General features: G+C 38.5%; 1 protein-coding gene across 4 annotated transcripts in view; it reads left to right on the forward strand.

The window, feature by feature from the left end:
- Positions 1-22,152, forward strand: part of LOC108438592 (golgin subfamily A member 6-like protein 22) — a 181,767-nt gene that overhangs the window by 101,005 nt on the left and 58,610 nt on the right. For 3 of the 4 annotated variants that reach the window (XM_017716512.2, XM_017716503.2, XM_017716521.2), the window contains exons 16-21: positions 647-868; positions 4,392-4,622; positions 5,278-5,508; positions 6,879-7,001; positions 10,147-10,372; positions 20,662-20,782. In XM_017716512.2, coding sequence (XP_017572001.2) covers positions 647-868; positions 4,392-4,622; positions 5,278-5,508; positions 6,879-7,001; positions 10,147-10,372; positions 20,662-20,782 — 1,154 coding nt within the window. The remainder of the gene's footprint in view (positions 1-646; positions 869-4,391; positions 4,623-5,277; positions 5,509-6,878; positions 7,002-10,146; positions 10,373-20,661; positions 20,783-22,152) is intronic. The other variant, XM_017716529.2, reaches the window with a different exon arrangement.

Genomic DNA, 22,152 nt, shown 5'->3' on the forward strand with positions numbered 1-22,152 from the left:
GATTCAAATCATTATTTACACAATAAGGCATGAGATGTTATCCTGGTGTGTTGTGGTCATAAATATCATCGCATATCAGCGCATCAGGGCCAGTATCTTATGATATAGCATGACCTAAAGTATACTGTTGTGATTATATCACAAACTGTACTGTAGTTTCATTGTGGTTTTTTTTTTGTTTTGTTTTTTTAGTAGATTTACTTGCACAAAAACTGGTTATACTGCAAAAAATAGTATCTTTTCAAATAACATTTTTTTAAAATCTAGTTGAAAACTCCAACATTTCGCCTGTTGAGATTGTTGTAAGCTTTTTTTTGAGATTTATTTAACTTATTTCCAAAGATTTTTTTTCTTGTTTTAAGTAGTAGTTTTAAGTAAAAAAAAAATAATGTTAGAAATTTTTTTATACATTTATCTGCCCCAGTATTGGCTGTATATTATTGAAAACGTTGATTCCAAGCTTTAGAAGAGTAGTGTGTCTAGCTGAATATGCATTTATCCGTATATACACAAACCTAAGCTCTTTCCCAAATCCTCACTACAATATCCACTAGACACTGATCTTTTACAGTGTATCTACATTGTAATGTCTAACCACTAGAAAAGTAGCACCAGATCCATAACAAAATTCATTTCCCTCTTCTAGCTGAAGCGTCAGACTGAGCGAATGGAGCGGACAGAGAGAGAACTGACCACTTCTCGGCAGGGTCATGCTGCTGATACAGAGCGCTGGAGCCACAGGAACCTGCTGCTTCAGAAGCAGCTCCAGCACGTCCAGGAGCAGAGCGCTCAGCACAGCCGCGTTCTTCTCGAGCTCAGAGACAACCTCGACCAGTCCCAGCGTGCACTGCAGCTAAGCCAAGAGAAGGTATGCTCTTTTGATTTACCATACGCATTCGACGTGTACCATACATACTCAACACTGTTAATCCTTAGAAACCTCACTTAACAACAGCAGTGACATTGGATTCAGTTGGATCTAATTTTGACTGTAAATGTCATTAATTTGCACAAATACTTGAATGCTACATTACACATGCCTCAGCTTTGAATAATGTATTTAAAAAACAATACCTCACTATCAACAGCTTGGTCAGTATAGCGACATATGCATTAAGATGATCATATTAAAAAGCAAAATGTATGAACAGCTTATGCCAGTATTTGCAAGATTGGATTTTTAGGAAGAAAATGACATTGTTTTGATATGAGGTGCCTAAACTAAAGTGACAGATTTGTTATATTTATAACACTATTATGAAGCATCATTCCCAGGTCATCATTCCCAACTTGGACAGAGGCCTAGTTAAGAACTCACATCATCATTAGTTCATTAAAAGATTTTAGGGCCTTCAAACTGAAGTGATCGTTTTCCTACATAGTTTTCCACATGGAAATATCACTAGTGGCCAGATTGTAGAATTCATGTTCTTAACTAAGTCTTACTTCTGTCTAGCCTTAACATTATTTACAAATACCGTGTTTAAATATCATCGCTGTCCAAAGAAAAACAAATATCTTCAAAGTAGTAACTTCAGGAGGAAAGGTAAAAACTTTCATTACTTTTAGTGTAAGCGTAAAGAGATTTTACTTTGGAGCAGTTTTGGAGTATTTGTTTTGGTCCATTGATCATGAAATATCCATACAATGTAAAGGACAGCTGTCAAGTTGAAATGATGTAGAAAAAATAATTGAGATACCTGTGTTTCCTTCATCAGCGACAGTGTTATTCAGTGCAGACAACATTCAGATAGTTATTTATGTATTTAACTCTCTTCATGTTCAATTTACATGACAAGCTGTTCATAAATACTTTTAAATATTATTCAGTGCTTATGCATGTGTAAGTCCCTATGTTGGTAGCTTTCAGATAAAGTGTAAACTGATTACTTATGTAATTATAGAATTGCTTATGAATAGTATATGGCAGCAACAAGCTTGTGTTCTAAGTGTTAAAAGGGAACTCTACCAATATTTCAAAATTTCTGTGTAATTAAATGGTTAAGATGTAAACAAAGTAATTCAGAGTGGTTTGGTGTGAAATACTCCATTGTAAAGAAATTAAGAGTGAGAATTGTTCACAGTGGTGCTATTAAGAAGCAGTCGTCAACCGCTGAAAGCTTATGAGTACTCTGCTTGATGCCTTTTTATAACATAGTTTTGTAATTAATCCGTTTATCTGAATTCATGCAGGGTGTTGTGAGACAAGATATCCCCAAAGAAAAGTTATTTTTTAAGACATTTTATCATCAACATTACATATAAAACTCAGAAGGTCCGTGTAGGTCCATAGGTGGTTTCAGATAGTAGATAAAATGACTTTGTGTTGTAGACATTGACCCCTGATTCCTGTCAACACCACTGTAAGGAAATCTGAGTCTGTAACCTTCTGTACAGTTAACCAGTTAGAATGACTTTGTTTACAATGCATCAATGGAATTATGCAAGAACTTAGAAAAACCGCTTAAATAATGAGCAAGTGAGTAAGAGTTCATTTAGAAATCAGTTTCTCAAGCTTTATTAAAATATTTCCTCTCACTGCTCAGCTGTTGGCATTATGCAGGTGTTTGGACTGCTGGGCGACTTTCTGGCACTTTTCAGGTTCACTTTTACTTCATGCTTAATAGTTTTGCACAGGCTGCATACAGCTGGATGCTTTTAACCTACTTTGTTTTGGGAACAAGGGTGCTGCTGTTTGTTCAGGACACGACCTTGAAGCTGTATTTAGGGCAGCTTGGGTAAACTCTTTGGCTTTAATAGATGATGCTGGCGAAGGAGAAATGCTTAATTTGTTTTCAGAGATGGCAGCTCTTCCTGTCTGCAGATCACTGCTGCTCAGGGTGGGATATTGGCATGCAGAGAAACCCTCATTATGCTGTACAAAGCAGCACCATGTGATGGGCACAAACAGCAAAAAGATAAAAAAGGCCAGCAAATTTGACATAGCAGCCCCAAGGTCAGCCAGTTGGCCCTCTTGGTTAATAAGCCAATGGAAAATGCCATTTTAATCACAGGTTCTTTATTACAGTCACAAGAGGAGCATATCAAAGTCATTACGCACTTTCTAAGTCATTTATCAAAGGGAAGGAAAGAAAAAAACCTCTTTAAAGCCATGAAAACATTTCACTGATAATGCTATAATGGCATCAGCTCGTGAGGTCATGAAAACAGGGCTTTCACTGAAGCTGGCTGGAATGTGAAATTGTTGAAATGAAATTAGACGCAAAATAAGATTGTTGAATGTTTGATCACGATGATTGTGTTTGACTCAAATATGCTTTAATTGCGTTCATTTGTGTACTCTGGCTTTTCAACATTAATTTCGAATGAGGAACTCGACATGGTACATGTCAAAAACTCTCACAGCTCAAAAGTTTGGAACGAATGTTTTAATTTAAGGGGCACTCCAGCCAAAATGAAGAACTTAACCATTCCTATCTGTTGTAAAGATGTCTACTGTCCTCTTCTGAGTGAGAAAGACTAGTAAACCCCCTTCTGATGACATATTTTTGAAAATACAGTTCATTTACGGTGAGTGTCAGGCTAGCTACCTGGCTAACTGGATACTTTCCGTCAGTTTGGCTCCTTTTCTGCAGCTGAAAGAGTAAAGACTTGTCTCTGGCATTCATTTTGTGCTAGTTAAAGCTAAAATCACTGTTTTCTTTACTATTTTGTTTGTCAACTGAGGTAAGACTTGCTTAAAAAGTGCTGATGCTGCCTTAGATGTATTTGTTAGCCTGAAGATCGGTAGCTAGGCTTGAAGCCAGGATTGCTGGTCACTATGAAATAATAAATATCATATTCAGCTCTAGTTTTAGACCAAAATACCCCTTTAAAAATGCCCTTTTATAAATTAAGCTGTAGGTGAGAGATGCCCAACCATTCTCTTAGACATTTAGTTTCCTTTAAAATTTAGCACTGATTTGCTTCTAACGTTCTGGCTCCCTCAGCTAGCACTAATGCATCTGATCCAGCTAGTCAGTTAGCTGAAGCAGATGTGGCAGACTGTGGTTGGAACCACACTATGCAGGAAGGCAGACTTCCAGGACTAGGATTGTTGACCACTGATGTAGAAGATCGGCTAATATAAAAAGCACAAATTGAACTGAATTGAAAGCTACAGCAAGAAATGTCCAAACTGGGCTTCCTTACTTTACAGCATCATGAATTAACGCAACATTTACTATCCAGAATGCCTTGTATTTGCAAAGCAATGATCAAACTTTAAGATACATGGTTCAGAAATTACTTCTTGTATTCCCAAAACACTTTAAAAAATAATAAATTTGGCCTTTACATGGTGAAGATAAGGAAAAATCAAATCTTAATTTTGCAGCAGAATGTAATTCTAAGTGATTTTGGACCATTTTTATGCATACTGGTTTGCTTAGATAACAGTATATGAGGACCAGTTGAAGGAGCGTGGTGGTGAGATGAGCCTTGTGAAGCAGCAGCTGGAGGAGGTTCAGGAAGAGCTGAGAGAGAGCAGGACATCTGCCCAGAGTCACCAGTCCACAGCAGACATCTTCAAACAGAAATACATGGCAGCCATGGAGAAAGTTCAGCAGCTGCAGGCCCAGAGCCAGAGGATGGAGGAAGATGCGCAGCTTTCTAAGAAACAGGTAGGTGTTTATATTGGTAATAGATTTATAGTGGATTGGCATTGATGCACTATATTATCACCAGTCTTGATGCAACATATTTCTGCTTTATTAAATTAAGATGTAAACAAAGGAGTTCAGAGTGGCTTAATATGAAATGCTCCATTCTAAAATCTGCCTCACAGAAGTGTCTACATGAAATGGTTCAGACTATGTTGCCTAATATCTGAGGCATTGTTTTTCAGTAGATTTGCTTAAAGCTTTTGGCCTAAAATGTATATTTTTAAATCCATTAATGGTTGAATGGTACAGGCAGGGTGTTTTAAGGCAGAATTGTATTTTTTGTATTGTATTTTTTCTGGTTTGCCACTATTTTACTATCATCAATAGTACATGTGTATTCACTGGTGGTTTTCACTAGTAAACTGAATGGCTATATTTGCTTTGTAGACAGACCCCTAGTTCTTGTCACCTCAACTGTTAAATGTTCAGCAATGGACACTGACATTTCACATCAAAACACTTTGATTGACTTGGTCTACATTTCAACAACTGAATTATATAGAAATTTGGCAATAGAATCAGTGGAATTTCCATATTCAGTTAACTTGTGTTCAGATGTTTTCCTGCTTCTATAAGGTTCCAACAATAGCATATTCTTGTGTCCATGACTCAGGTCAAGGAGGCGCAAGCAGAGGTTAGCAGTTTGAGAGATGAAATGGCCAGTTTGGAGAGTCGCTACAAGAAGAAAGCCAGCCAAATGGAGCACTGGGAAGAGGCAGTGGAGCAGCTAACGGAGGAGCTTCAGGCTGCCCTGGACAGCCTGAGGACTCGAGAAGAGAGAAGCCTCCGGTGCGAAGAGGAAATGCAGAGATTAAGAGTGAAAGTGGACAGTCAGCAAAAGCAGGCCAGTTTTTCCAACACCTGAAAGTATTCCCTTGAGCTCAGTGCCTTTCACTGTGTAATACAAGTCCTCAGTTGTTGCCCTGATCACTGCTCAGCTTTTCTTGCCGTCCTTTTGGGACAGATTTTAGACAAGAGGAATTTTTCATAAATGTCTTTTTTTTATTAATTTGGTATTCCTGTCAATATTTCAAATCTTCAAGGGAAAAAGGCCTAGGCTATTCAGAACATACCCAAAAATATCCTCAAGCATTACTCACACCATATGATGGCTATGCAATTTTGTGTCTGAATCAAGATTCATTAATATCAGTTAGCCAGTGCAGTTCTGCACAAGGCAAGGCGAGGTTCAAAAAAAAAGAAGAAAGCAAAAGAAATAAATGAAGCTCCACCATTGTCACTTTTGTTTTGCATCTTTTTGAAGATATTTACCATGTCTGGCAACAAATTAATCATTTTTTATTACAGAGAAATTTAATTTGTATGAACTTAACTGCTGCCTACAAGGTCAGACCGGTGGAATGTAATTTTAATCAAATCATTTTTGTTTGTGTGTTATAAAAGAGTTACCGATTTGAAGAATGCCAGTAGTTTATTCTTTATTACATTCTGTAATGAGTTTGATTCTCTCGCTGCTGTTGGATAAATATGAGTGACTCAAAGCCTGAGTGAGTCTCGGCCCACAGATTTGTGCCTGCTTTTCTTTGCCTTTGTACTGTAGGGCCTGTTTTCATCTCTGACTCCTTTCACTTACAGTTTGCTAATTGATACTTTTAGCATGAACAGCTAGATGTTGTTTTTACAGGTTCCCTTAACAGAAATTGCTTATCAAAATAGCAACATATGTAATATAATAATAAATAAATAAAAACAAGCCATTTAAGTACAAGTCATTTTGTACTCCAGCAGAGGTGCTTTTTCTCCAGTACTATTTATATATATATATATATATATATATATATATATATATATATATATATATATATATATATGCCAAGGGCACTTCTACTTTTGGAACTTCGCAAGTTCCATTACTTGTGAATGAGGCTTTAACAATGTCATAAAAAGACTAAATATCCATCCTTTTAGTTTAAGGCCCATCATATCAACACAAAATCTTTTACTTTATAAAACCATAAATCTAAGGACATCTGGCAAATACTGGCATAAATTATTTAAAATGTAAGCATTGCTTTACTAACATTTTATTCGGTGCTTATGCATGTGTTATAAAATCCCTATATAGCCTTTAAATAAAGTGTTGCCCAGAATATGTGCTGTTAGATGTTAGTCATTAACTGTATATAATGAATAACAGATCTATTATTTATTCAATTTATTTGAACATATATTCATCATGTATTACTGTTACAGATATGTGGTTATGAGGGGAAATGTCTCCAGCTGCAGACAGACTTCACATCTTACCAGGGTGACCACAGTCGCTCCAATGAGGAATACGAAGCCCTACAGAAGCAGCTTGATCTCTGCCAGAAGGTACTTCTTTGGTCTTTTGCCTTTTGCTGCATTCTTCAGTAGCAGATGACCTTGTAAATCCTTTACTTCTTGAGTCAAAGAAATAAAACAATGCAGAATGGCTGCTAGCTGTGTTTAAACTGTTTAAACTTTGTGACAAGTATTTTAAGGTGAAATCTTCAGTATGCTGTCAGTAGACATTGCAGACATGTTGGAATTGCGCAACCTTGTATAAAAGTGTATGTATTAGTTTGTTATTATTTAACATTAAATATTTGATATTTGACATAAAGAATCAAAAGTACATGTGCAGAACACCGAACACCCAAATAGTGTTTTCAGTTTTCCAGTACTGACATCTGGAGCAGATAACCAGAGCATTTAGTGTGATACTTTTTTGAATACTTTCTTTTAGAAGCAAAAAAGGGGCATAAAGCATAAATGATTGTTTTACATTTACAGCATTTGGCAGATACTCTTATCCAGAGTGATTTACAATTAATTATTTTTTTTACACAGGTAGGCGAAGGTAGTGTTAGGTGTCTTGCCCAAGGACTCTTATTGCTATAGTGTTGGGGTGTTTGCCCAGGTGGGGATTGAACCCCAGCCTACAGTGTGGAAGGCAGAGATGTTACCCACTTTTCTATAACAACCAAGCTTGATTGTCATTTGCAGAAGGTGAATATTTAGACAGCCAGTCACCTGTCAGGATTTTGGAACAAGCATGGATATTGACCCCCAGGTTCTCATAATCAAGTCAAGTCAAATGAGAGTTCATTTATATAGTACTTTTATACCACTGCTGTTGTCATAAAGCAGCTTTACTCTATGAGTCTAAACATCCTCTGGTGAAATTACCAATTTTTAACTAACTTTCAATGACGATGTTGTAAAGGGTTCATGATGCCATTACAGTGCATATTTAATAGTGCAATACACTGAGTTACTGAACACTGGCACACATCTACTCAGTAGTATTGAAGTAATTTGGTTAATACCATAAAAAGTATTGAATTTCAAAATCTCGCCTTAATTCCTCACCCTGTATTGCTCCATCCCTGATCACCCTTTATATTAAACACTCAAAGAGCTCTCCTCTCAAGTGTTTAGATTATGTTAGCGCTGTTAGCTACCTCTCATTACCACTATTTAAATCCATGGTCCTTGCCTTACTTATGTTCACCTACAGCACTGCACAAATAATTAAAGGCTTCAGTTAAATATACAGACGGGGCATTTGAAGACGGCAGGATCCATGATAACATTTGCCATTATTCACTCAGGCTTTGATTTCCTGACAGAAACAAATTAGGGCTGAGATTAATTTTCAGCTAAAAAAAACAAAAAAAACAAACGTGCCAAGTCAATGCAATTGACTCCAATTAAAGCATGAAAGGGCACTAAATATTCAAATGAGCGGAGCGGATGATTGGCAGACTGACACCGAATGGAGGTGTGGAGCCATGCCAAGTGAGAGCGCCAACCATTCATGGGCACCTGACGTGAAATAATAGCCTCTTATTCACTGCAGCCTAGCCACGAGCGCCAGACATGTGTTCGAGCATGAGAACATGCCCCCAGTGGCATGTTTTTTATTGTCAGGTCGCATCAGTGGCCGTTGGCACGCGCTCAGCGTTTTGAATAATGGGGCCACATTAAGACGCTTAAATTAACATGCATAATACATGCTAAGTGCGTTCAGGTTTACGCATAGACACGTTCTGTAACGGGCCGGATGGTTACATACATGAGTGTAATTAGGGTAATTAAATAATAATGGACACAAATGCAAATTCCAGTTTGATAGTGGTGGGCACAGACTGTAGGGCCTATTTAGTATGCCATTTCCAAACACTGTAGCAGCACTTACGGTTCTCACTGCATGGCACTAGTTGTAAACACTATATCCACTCACTGCAGCATGAAGGACAAAGTTATAAAGGCTGAGCTTCTAGCTACCAAAATCACCGAATACAAGTGCATCCAACCACGCTACGTTCCCTATAACCTCATACACCTCAAAGCACCTTTTTTTTCCTCTAATTTTTTTTACATACACATTAATATACATAAACTTTCACTCGAAGCAAAATTCAATGAGAACTTCTGTCAGCGTGTATATTTTAGACTTTGTCACTCAACTGATATCACATTTATGTCTAAGTAGAAGAAGAAAAATGTAATTGTGACTTGAGGTAGTTGAAAAGTTTTAGTTGTGTGTTCTGTCTTGTCATTTTTTGACAGCAGAGTAAATGAAAAAGTGCCTCAAACTTGTTTGTATGTGATGTAAACTGCTTGTGAGTGTAATTAATTACACTGTATTTATTTATTTGAATATATTATTGCATTTTAAGAGTTATCATTGTCTGAAGGTTTGTTTACATTTCACAACAAATGGAAAAAGGTCAGTAATGCAGACTCATATCCTTTAATATGGATTGGAATTCATGCCGAAGTGCTGGGCTACAGTGCTGGGCAAACGTTAGATTCAGTTATTTTGTCGAACACATTCAGTTATTTTGTGTCCCATCTTTGCTTATGAGCAGTGTCCTCAGACATAGCTCCAGGTGAACTTTAATAATTCAATAATTCAATCGTACTTATGTGCTGTTTTGACTTTAAGCTGAAGTTAAAGAAAAAGGGTCTCTGATTTTTGCACCGTACTGTGTCCAACTACATGTAATTACATGTTATCTATTATGTACCAAAATGTAGTGTTTGTTCAGACTATATATTTAAACTATTTGTTAGCATACGTTAAACTCTTAATGTAGATGGTGCTTCACGGGTTCTTTAATAAAGAAAATGGTTCTTTGGATCATGAAAGGGTTCTTCAGACTGATGGAGAGTGTGCTGTAGATGGTTCTATATAGGACCTTTTTGAAAATGATTCTGTATAGCACCCAAAAGCGTTCTTCTATTGTTAGTGTCAAGCTTGTAACAATAGAAGAACCCTTTTGGGTGCTACATAGAACAATGAACAGCATATTTATGCACCCCTTTAATGATGCAAAGAACACCATAATCTTGCAAAGTGTTCTTTGAATGTTCATGGATTATTTTTTTAACTAAAGAACCCTGGAAGAACCATCTTTTTTAAGCCTGTAGGCCTAAATCTGCATGAAGGTCATTTCAGGCTGGTCTCTACTGTCCCTTTGCCCTGCAGGCCCTGCAGCAGAGAGAGGAGGAGGTAGTACAAGTGAAGGCCGAGTTGCAGCACATGCTGCTGACTCTCCACAGCAGAAGTGAAGAGGTACAGGAGGTGCGTGAGGAGGTGCAGAAGATGCTGGAAGAGAAGCAGCGGAAGGAGGAGGAAAACCAGGCCGTGAGAAACCTGCTCACACTACTGGACCAACAGCTTCACCAGCCTTTTGTGCTCTGTACAGATACAGGTGAGAGAGCCCACTGTTTCAGTGCTCATCAGTGGCCCATTTTGAAGGCAGTGCTTCAAGCAGATGGTTTTATTCCAGATGTTCGTTCCATGATGGTTTCCAGATGGTTTCTAACCTCTAAATGCTCATCAGGACCTTAAATGGAGCTTTTAGATGTGTTTGTGTAGGAAAGGGGATGATATGTACCCATTAGCGGTATAGTAGGAGGATTGACATTAGAAGCACACATTAGAAAACTGTTCATAATGATTTGCACTCACAGCTCTCTGCAGGAGCTGTTGTGTTGAAGATGGTTGGATCTGTTGCATATCTGTGCTTATGTAGCAACATTCGCTAATTTTGTTGACTGGACTGCCATTCTCCCACTCAGCACAATTACAACAAATGTGTAATACTTTGCTATGTCCATTGTTATGCATGTTCTCTTGTTTAATGCAATACATTTGTGGCTGCACTCTATCAATATACACATCATTGAGCAGAATTAGAGACCTTTATTTCATTTGTTCAACTTACAGCCAATTATTCATTTTTCAGTGTCAGAAAAAGGCAGGAAACATATTTAACAGAAAAGTGTACCCAGAAACCTCATTAACCAAGTGCAAAATCAGATATGTCCAAATTTAGTGTGTCCACTCTTCACTTTTTTCCATTTCCACTTCTCAGTAACAGCTACACATCCTTTCAGACTCATAGCGCTGAGTTGTCTTCTCACAGTGGAAGAATGGACAGAAATGCCTGTGGATTTTTTAAGATCTGAAGCAAGACTAGAGCTTGATTTCTTCCTCTTTCTCAAAGATGAAAGCACTGTCCATGTAATGGTGACAGTATTAGTGGTCTACCAGATCTTGCACGATGTTAGGAGTCCCATTTTTTTTCTGTATCTGTTTTATCAGTTTCTCCAGTCTTGGAAATCATCCAGCATCTCCTGTTTTGGAAACATCTGTTTTTCACTCTTTTTCCTGTGATTTACCCTTTCTCTATGTAAGTTCATTCTTTTATAGCTAACCTGTTCAGAAGTATCTGCAGAAATCTTATGGTCGAGTGCTATAGGTAATAATATTACATCTTTCTTTGTCTTTAGAAACGAACAGAAAACTCATTGACTCAAAACATTCTCATAATAGAAGTCAATGGGAGTGTGTTTCAGCAACTGCCCAGTGGCTTTTATTGTGTGTCTGGATTCAATGGGTTTTCTGTTTTTACTAACATGCTTATAATAAAAGACTGTTATTGTATCATACATGTAATAAAAGCCAGTAGGCATGTACTGAAACACCTTCTCATTGACTTGTACTGTGAGTATGTTTTGAGTCAATGGGATTTCTGCACCTCCCTTTGGCTTCTATTGTAACTTTCTTTTGATTTGATGTATTTCTTGTTCTCTTTCCAAGTGCAGGGTTTTGGTTCATGGTAATCATATAGTACAGATACAGCAGATAGAAATTAGGCTGATACACACTGCAGTATTACTTTAAATCTATAATATATTTACCATTTGAAAAGCCTAGTCCTGTGGTTTTATGAGAGAGAGGGAGTTTGTGTGTGTGTGTATGTGTGTGTGTGTGTGTGTGTGTGTGCGCGTGCAAGTGCACGTTTGTGTGTTTGCTGCCTGTCTCTGCCGGATTGTAAGTGTATGAGAGTGTGAGTGAGTTATCCTGGCATTAAGACACTGAGCTCTGTGATCACTACCCCAGGCTCTTTATGTGGCTGATAGACATGCCTCATTAGCAGCCTGCTAATAAAGTAACACGGTTGCGTCTGCTGTGACGGCCTCCCGGTGTGAAGTCAAGCCACAAGAGAACTGCCGGCCACGGCTCACCACATGCTAAACACATAAACACACACAAATACCAGCTGACTCACTGTTGGTAGTACAGCGCAGTGTGTGACAGGCTGAATAAAAATAATTGTATTAATAGTTTTTGATAGTATTTTTAAAATTGGGCTGGTGCTTTTTTTCTTTTGGTCTGTACCAACTTATCAAACCAGCGAAAAACTAAATATATTTATACATATCTTGTATTTTGGAAATGTCTTCAAGCATTGTGACATATTTTTGCTCTCACTACTATCATATATCATTTATTAAACATAAAAACATACAGTATGGTCCAGAAGTCTGAGAAAGTCTGCTGAAAATACTCCTGTTTTGCATTCTTTTCGAATAGGACACGCTTTTATTCATTGGCAAATTATATTATTAGCTTAATAATTTGAGTGAAAAGTGGAATTTTCAATATATTTATATAAAGTTCAGAGTTTCTTACTGTTTGCCACATCCCTCTTTTGCCTTAATGACAGCGTGCACTCGCGCTTGCATGAACTCCACAAGTTTGTGCAAAAGCCTATGATCAGTAGATCAAATCCACTTGAGTTGTCTGAACACAAGTTTCAATGGAAAGGATAAGAACTTTTTGTACAAAGGTATAAACATGACCAGTATCACAAATTTACTTACATTTGAATGTGGTCTAGAACCCGAGCGGTACAACATTTTTTCTTTATTTTCCGGGTCGTATCTTTTATTCTTTCGAGGTTTTTCAAAATTCTGAATTTTTCAGTTTTTCAATGTGATATTAGACTTGAGGAACCTGCTGTACATCCTATGGGTGTGATCTGTGTAGCATGCCATACTATGAGGGTTTAATGCCTCAGCCTTGCTTTGCTTAACAACTTCTCCTTATAGAGTGATGTGTCTGTAATAGAGATGGCACTGATCCGATACTGGTATCAGAGTTGGGATGGTATCAGTAGAAAATACTAGATCTACAGAGAAAATCCAATTAATCCAGTCCGAATTTGTTATGAATCCAGTGTGAAATAGCATACACTCTTAACAAAGATGATTCTTTGAGGGTTCTTTAGTAAAAACATTGGTTCTATGTAGATTATGAACACTCAAAGAACCATTTGCATGCTTAAAGAGTTCTTTGTCTCATGAAATAGTTCTTTAGATTGATGCAGTGTTGTATATGATTCTGTATAGAGCGTTTTTGAAAAGGGTTTTATATAGCACCAAAAAGGGCTTCACTATTGTTAGGTTTATAACAATAGAAGAACCCTTTTTGGTGCTTTGTAGAACCACATACGTTCTCTGTCAGTCTGAAGAACCATTTGACAATGCAAAGAACCCTTTAAGCATTCAAGAAGCATTTTTAAGCTTTTTTTTTTAAGAGCATAGAATTTCTTGTAGTGCTACAAAATACAAAGTAATGTAAGTCATATTACAATATCAGTGATGGGCTTATAACAGTAAGGGTGATATTGTGCCATATCTAATTTATAAGTGTGCAGTTTAAGGCTTGAACTGTAGAAGACTGTTGAGTTATACAGAGAGATGAAGACTCATAGCTGGGTCATTCTCCATTTGGAGGGGAAACCTTGTCACAAAAGTTGTAGGACTTAAAGAGATCCTTAAAATATGAGGCACAGCTCCAAAATACATTTACACAGTTGACCTCATATTAAATAATACGTTTCTCTTATTATTTCACATATTTTTCTTTTTTATCCTGCTTCATATTTTATCCTGCTTCATATTTGAATCTGTAAAACAGATTCTTTACATAACTCATTTTCAACATTCGAAAAAACATTTTTTATATATAACAATATTTTTGAGAGGTTTAATTTAGGAATTTGTATAACACAGATTCTTGTTTACTTTTTTGTATCATTAATCTTATACTACATTTAAAAATTGAATTAAAAATTTTTAAAAATTCATTTGTCACAGAGATTTTGGTCACTGGTGTTATCAGGACTCTTTTACATGTAAACATTTTTTCAGCTCTGTTAAACTGCTTCTTTGGTTCGAGGCTCATCAGAGAGGAAGCTGCTTGAGTCCACACACATTATATTTCATTAATGTATTGATAATTTTGTTTATCAGGCAGCACATAACTTCTGTGTCACTGGTGTTTTGTGCTTGAATGGCTGGGAAATTATACCTTTGTCTAAATAATTCCATAAATCATTTTTATTATTGATTTTAAATAGATGCACAAGGCAACCTGACGCCAGTGACTCAGCCAATTTACAAAATCCTCAGTTTTAACCAGATTGTCACTTGAATCACAGTCATTGGTGTCGCACCTTCTTCATGTCACTGGAGTCACTGTTGTTACACCTTCATGTCACTGGAGTCAGTCAAATGGAGAATGACCCAGCTGCATCCTTATGCTGTTGCCACTGCTCTGTGTGAAGGTCTACCTTTGAAATAAACAGCTATTGCATGACTGAGGAGACAAAGTGCACTATAGAAAGAACTGAGTGGAACTTGCCAATTCACATATTGGTAGTCTTTAGGCTTTGGTGAGGAAGTTTGTGTGTTTTACATGGTTGCACTGACAGAGCTGGTTATTTAAACACATGTCAGTTTAAGGTTGTGCATCTTTTTTCCTCCCTGCTTCTAGCTTTGGCCTGCTGCTGTGCTGCTTCCTGCCCTGTATCAGAGCTGTTGCTTGAGTGTGTCTGGCTTAGCCAAAGCTGACATGCCCCCACTTGGCTGTACATGTTCAATACACACGTACAGGAACTGCATCCTACCTTAATGATGGCTGTGTGATGGCGCTGTGTGTGTGCATGTGTGTGTGTGAGGGGGTAATGATGCGGTGCGGCACTGGCTGGCTGGGCTGTCTGTGGAGAACTCCTCATTTGCAGTCTGGGAGGCCTTTGTTGTTTGGCGCAGGCCGTGTTGTTACGCACCCTGGAATGTCTCATTAAGAATTAACGTGGGCATCCTTAGTGGCGACAGAGAGAGATCACCCTCTGACACACACACACACTCCCCACCTCCCCGGCAAACGGCCCTCCAGCCTGAGCGCTTTAATTATCAGGAGTTATCTATCCACCCTTTGTCCGCAGCGTGCTGGTTATGATCTGATTCTGAAGCATGCGGGGCTCGGCTGTCTGGCAGCTTCTCAGCCTCACCTGGCACCCTCACCTCCTCATTACCCTCCAGCTTCCGGCCCTGCTAAGCACCTCCACGCTTGCTTCATCTCACACCGTTGCTGAAAATCTTCACAGTTGTTACATTTTAGAGCAGCCACTAAGGATTACTTCTGTAATCGGTTAGGCTCTCAACATTATTCTGTTAATCAACTCTGTTGCTGTGATTTCTCAAAACTACAGGTTTTGCAGCAGTTATTCCTTAAATCGATTGATCAATTTTGACTCTTTTAATCAACTATTTGATCCACTGTCCCTTATGTTCACTAAACACCCCGATTCTTGCTTCAGCTCACGTCATTGGCAAGATTTTTCACCGTTTTCCAGTTAATCGGCACATCGAACCATTTTGCCTTCTGTGGTTTGCTAAACACCTTAATGCTAGGCCCACCTCACACCACCTGTGAGATTTTTTCTAAATTACTACTCGGTCTCAGGGCTGCAACCCACAATTATTTGTTTAATCGATTAATATAGCGATTACTGTTCAACTAAATTGACTAATCAAACTATTATGCATTCTGTAGTTTGCTAAACACACCATCTGCAAGATAAAAAGAACTTTTCAGAATTTTAATGAGTGTATTGTAATCCAGTTTTAGGGTTACAATTAATGGTTTGTCCTAAAATTAACTTATCAACTACTATCTGATTAACATTCTGATCAAACCATTATGCCTTCTGTGGTTTTATATGCTGTGTATGTACGAAGGAGGAAATACATAAGAAATAAATGAGAAAAATGTATGGCAAACTAATCTACTCAGTTGACTGTGACAAAGAAACGGTTCTGAATGTGAACTGGTCATGTCCAGTCAGCATCTGATCTTATTAGTAAGGTTAGTATTGGTGCCAATACCTATCCAGAATATTGGATCAATGCGTCACTAGTTGCAACTAATAATCATTTCTATAATAATAATATTAGTTTCGGCAGCTAATCACGTAATTACATCCTCTGCTGTTTTGTTTTGCATTGGCCCATCATAGCGCCGCCATCAAAGCTCCATTTGTGTGAGTGATTTCTTTGTTTATGGTGCAGCAAAACTATAGAAGTCATATCGTCTCCTACGCTTGCTGTATTGTAACACAGTTTGTTGGAATGACCACGTGTATCAGATCAACACTAGAGAGTAATATAGAATATTTCTTTCCATAATCAGCAGCAACTTTGTCTGCTACTTCTTGCAGCTGTAATAGATATTTTTGTCTTTTAGTCTTTTAGTGGTTGGTCGGGTCCACGTCAGAGCGGGCCTCCTCAGGTTGCTAAGGATGGCGCCATCTCACCCGTGCCCAACATCAGTCTGCCGTTTTATCTGCTCGCCCGCGTCTTCATTCCTGGGTGTCAAGGCAACAGTTTCAGTTGATGAGATTCCCACAGATTCCCCCTCCCCTCCTTTTCGCCTCCGCCCGGAACTTTAAAGGCTGCTCGACAGCGCGCGGCATATTGATTTCCAGGGGCATTTAAAATGTAAAATGTAAAGATATTGGTGCGGTTTGATTGGAATTGGTGTTGACCAGCCATAAGTGATGGATTGCATTTGAAAAATCCTTTTCCCCTCCTCTGAAACGAGGGGAAAATCCGAGGGAGAAAAAGGAAAGATGTGCCAGGAACCATAAGGGTTCAAGTGGGTGATTGAACCATATGAAGGCAGCCGGACTGAATCAAACTAAAAAACGAGAGCGAACTGTCAAGGAACCCTCACAGACTTCAACAACGGGGGGTTAAGAGACTGGCTTGCCCTTCAGCCGCTTTAGAAGAATGCCACGAGCCCTTGGCATGGATGAATGGAGTGCTTAAGCGAATGGAGCCCCTCGCCATGCTTTGTGTTGCCCCCTTTACACACTTCCCCTTCCACGACACTATTGTTCTACAGCTAATCGTTGAAGGATGTTCCTGTTAGGTTCTGCAGATGGTTTTATAAATAGACCTCACCTTGTTATTTTTGTTTTTTAGGTGATTTTTTGTTACGTTTTACTTTTTAAATATGTCTAGTTTTTCTTGCATTAAACTGACTCGAATTATATGATTTACAGAATTTCTGACCTGTCATTTTTCTTTTTCTTTTTTTTCCCCCTCACTCCTCATTGACATTCTACATATGTAGTTTGGCCTCAGCGGCCTCCGCTGGAGCTCCTGGAGGTGTTTATTTTGTACCATTAAGCCCAGCTCTCTGCTAGAATAAGACGAGGAATAATGCATTATGTGTTGGAATATAACTTAATGCAGTAGCCCGTGCCTATCCCTGCAGAAAAGCCGGCTGCTGATTGGCTGGCAGTGACATGATTTACGAGGCTGTTGTGTGCATCAGCGGTGCGGGGGTTGCCATGGCGAGAGCCTTCTGGAAATGATACATCTCTTTCTAATTGAAGAATCCTTAGCCGCATCCTTCCTACAGTAAAAACGTTTAAATGCAAATTCTGCTAATATGGGGAAAAGGTGAAAAATTGTAGGTTTGCACCGAGTGAGCGATGAAGGCTAGAGCTACTGCTGCAAGCACAGTGTGTGAGGTATGCTTCAGAGCCCAGTCCATGCACTGTGGACACTGAGAGGCAGGATTTTTTTTCTTGAGTCCACAAAGCCTGAAAGTTGAAAGGGGTGGGGGTGTGGCAGTTGGGGGGGATATGTGCCTTTTGTCTAACTTTAAAAATAGGCACCATTTTTCTGATTAAGAGATGGCTTCTCGTCATAATGATGCTGACTATTACGGTAGGCCATATATTTTCATTCTTTTTTTTCCCTCCCAAATGATGTCGTTTGTGCATGAGTAGTGATATTCTATCCCTTTCACTGAGAGGTATACATTTTAAAGATGATGGAATTACCAGTGAGCTTTCTCAGGCCTGAAACCCGGGGAGTGGGCCGGAGCAAACTCTTTTCCAATACAACTAGATTACTGCAGATAATTGTGTTACATGAAGTATTGATCGGAAAATTGTTGTACTCCGGAAACATCTAAACACACAATTTCTGTGCTTTCTTTATTGCTCTCTATCCTACAATGGCCCTCTTTTTCCCTTTTTTTCTGTCTTTTTTTGGGAGAAGAACCTCTACGATGAACAAAAAATATGAATTATATATGTATCGTAATAAAAGAAAGTCTTGGGTTGAAACATCAGAGAAATTACTTCTTTACAAGAATCTATTGATCACTTTATATCAAAGGCGTATGTTTGACATAAGATTACCTGCCAGTTTGAACATTAGGTACACTGTGTTATAGCCCGGGGCAGTTGTAAGTCTGCCAAAGGGATTGTAAATAAGGCAGCAGCTGTGAGTGCCTCTGGCTTAGAATCAACTCAAGCTCGAACCCAAGGCAAAGGTAAACTTTATTTGATGCAATTTTTAACCCCCATTTGCTTGCATAGGTCCGGACGTATGGCATGCTTGAATTTTAAACCCCCCTCACCCACCCCAAGACAGCTTCGGAAGGCCCGCTGATGACACCTATAGGCACCGCTTCCTATAGAACAACCCATCCATCCTGAAAAAGCCCACAGATGTTGAGTATTAAAACATGGGAACGGACAGCAGCATACATACTCATACGCTGGCTTTATTCTTCACTAAAGCCTGTCAGAATTAAACATGCTCCCTCCACCCTCCCCTCGCTGTGGAAGCCCCTGGCTTTTAGATTTCAGGCTCAGACTGCAGCGAAAAGACATTATTCTATTACTTCCAGCACTCTAACCTCTACCTGCGTGTGCTGAGTTCGTGGAGCAGCAGCACAGGCCCTATCAACAATTAATTGCTCTCCACCACTCTCTCCTAGGATGGGCAACGTTAACGGGGCAATATTGAATTAGTGCCCCGGTTCTCTTTATTTTTTATTTATTTATGTTGGCTTGTTTCCATCCATATATATTTATTTATTTGCTTATTTTTGTCCAAAACTGAATTTCTAAGCACCTTCCTCACTACCTTCCCCTATTGATTATTTAGATTTCTAAAATATTTTACCTTGAGGTTCTGTAATCTAGCTGAGGTGGGCTGCATTCGGCCTTTGTGTTTGTACATTGTTAAATATTTAGCAATTTCAGTTGGCTCTTCAATTTCCTGCGGCTCCAATTTAAACAGTTTGGGCCCTGCAACACCATAAATTAATCATGTTTGGCCATGGATTTTAGCATTCGCTTTTTAGCCCCCCTTCGAGCTTCCCTCCCACCACACACATATCACACATCATTTAAACAGACCAGGCCAACTGAAGCCCTGCAAGCTTTCTTGCTCTATATATTTATTACTTTTGGCAAAGCTCAAACTAAAGGGGCTCAGTGCACTAAAATAACACTCATCTGGACATTCAGTGGTAGTATTTTCTCTGAGGTTTAGTACTTTCTCATCTATTTGACAGGTTGTTCCTCACCTTAGACTAGATCTAAAGACGCAGTGCCAGCTCAACGTGGTGGCTATAAGCAGTCGGCATTTTGCATGCACACTCAATACATTAACTGTAGTAAAACTAGAACAAGGTTGTTTTCATATTAGATTTACCAAAGAAAGAAAAAGCCTGGCTGTGTTCTTCAATGTTTATGTTTGGGCTCAAAGTAAAGAGTGCCATCTATTGTTGGAGACTGGAATTATTCCTTACTTGCCTGTCAACACAAAGATGTTTCCTCCATGAGCATTAGCATGGACAAATATGATGGTGAAATGTGTAGTTCATTGCGAAACAGCAGTGTTGGGCAAGAAAAATAGCTTATTTTCATTGTGGTCCAACTACATATCTGTTACTGTTGTCACAGTCGTGATTTTAAAGCGGAAGCCAAAAATCCGAATAATTTATTAGGATATTTGTAGAAGCTTATTTATTTAGAAATTAAAATGAATATACATTATGTATATGAAGGGTTTTATTCCAAAACACATTATAGACCACTTTGAAGAATGTTGTTTTTTGTGAAATACTTTGTTGCTAATAGACTTTACACATACAGATCATATAAATGCTGTTATGTTTAACATCTGCTTTATTATAGAGAACAAAATATTTGACATTAGATTTAAGCTGTTATTCTTTTCCAAAACTTACTATCTGTAAGCTCTTTATATATAGTTGTAGTAGAAATTCTATTAAACCATTGAATATATTTTATTTGTTCTTTGTTTATTTGTTATATTCATGAGTCAGTGTATGCGTATCTCTATGAAAACTACACATTTCTATATTTTTAGATTTCAGTGATTATGCTTTAAATAAAGTCTCATGCTCTCTGTCTCCCTCTCTTTCTATCTCTCCTTCCTCTCTGATCCCTCATCTCCCCTTCCCTTTCTCTCTCTCCCCCTCCTTGCTCTTTCGCCTCCCTCCCTTTCTCTCTCGCTCTCTTTCGTCTAGCGGATTCTGTAGCAGGGCAGGAGGAGAGAGCAGTGTTCTCGTCCAGTCTGAGGACCACAGAAGAGCAGCTGAGTAAGAGTCTGGAGCAGAGACAGAGCAGTTATCAGCTCACCCAGCTACAGTAAGATGCGCTATATACACCATATATCAACATATCACATCATTGCAATTATGTTATAACCAGTGCTTACAGCCACTGTAAGTCCACAGGACCACTGTAAGATACAGTAACACTGCTGACCTCAAACCCAGCTACATAAGATTCAGTATCACTGTATACCAGCATAAAGTATTGTTTCATATAAGTTACTGTAATGCAATTTACCACAGTGGGACTTTTTATACCAATCCAATCAGATAATGACTATAAATAATGCTAAATTTCCTTAGGGGTCAATAAAGTGTCTATCTATCTAATCCATGATTCATTGTAATTTTCATACAGTAACTCACTCAGTACACAAATGTGGCTGGTACTTTATGTGGTAGTAGAATACACACAATAAAAACAATGGTTTAGAATATAGAATGCAGATATTATATACTATTGCATATTTTTGATCAATTATAATTTATTCTTATATTTAAAAATAAATGCAGTTGAATAACCTCCTTCAGACTGATGCATCGCATCATTTCCAGTAACAGAATTGTTTGCTATTTTAGAAAGCTACAGTACATTACAGTTATATATCAACACCAAATCAGATGGCTACAATAAGATACAGTTAAACCACTGACCACCAACTCGCCCATATACAGTAAGATACAGTTACACCATTGACTAACAACTCATCCAGCTACAGCAACATTTATCAGCTACTCACCCAGCTACTCAACCCACACTACTACAGAAAGTTAGTCACACCATTGACCACCAACTCAGCCACAGTGTGGTACAGTAACAGTGTTTACCACAAATCTAAACAACTACAGAAAGTTAGTCACACCATTGACCAACTCAGTCACCTACATTACGATACAGTAACATAGTTTACCACAAACGCACACAGCCACAGAAAGCTATAACAACTCGCTGTTATAGGAAGATACAGTAACACAGTTTACCACCAACCCAAACAGCTAAAGTTATAGTCACATCATTGACCAACTCAGTCACCTACAGTAAGATACAGTAACACAGTTTACCCATACAGCTACAGAAAGTTACAGTCAATGGTGTGACAGTGTCTCACCTGATGTACTGAACTGCAGCACATACTATACGTCTGTATCTTGCCGTATCTTGTTCTACAAAGTCTGGTCCCAACTGTACTAACACATGACCCTTACACACACTCTCTCTCTCCTCCACACACCCTTAATACACCAGCCTTTGTCAGAGTCTCAACAATGCTTAACTATAGAGGATCAACTCCTCAGTTACAGTAAGCTCCCTTTGCTCTCTCTCTCTCCCTCTCAGTCTGCTCCTGTCATGCTCGCTGTAGTCTGGCAGGAGAATTGCGGCTCATGCCTCGCCGTTGGTTGCCT

The sequence above is a fragment of the Pygocentrus nattereri genome, chromosome 24, assembly GCF_015220715.1.
Source record: "Pygocentrus nattereri isolate fPygNat1 chromosome 24, fPygNat1.pri, whole genome shotgun sequence".
NCBI lineage: Eukaryota > Metazoa > Chordata > Actinopteri > Characiformes > Serrasalmidae > Pygocentrus > Pygocentrus nattereri.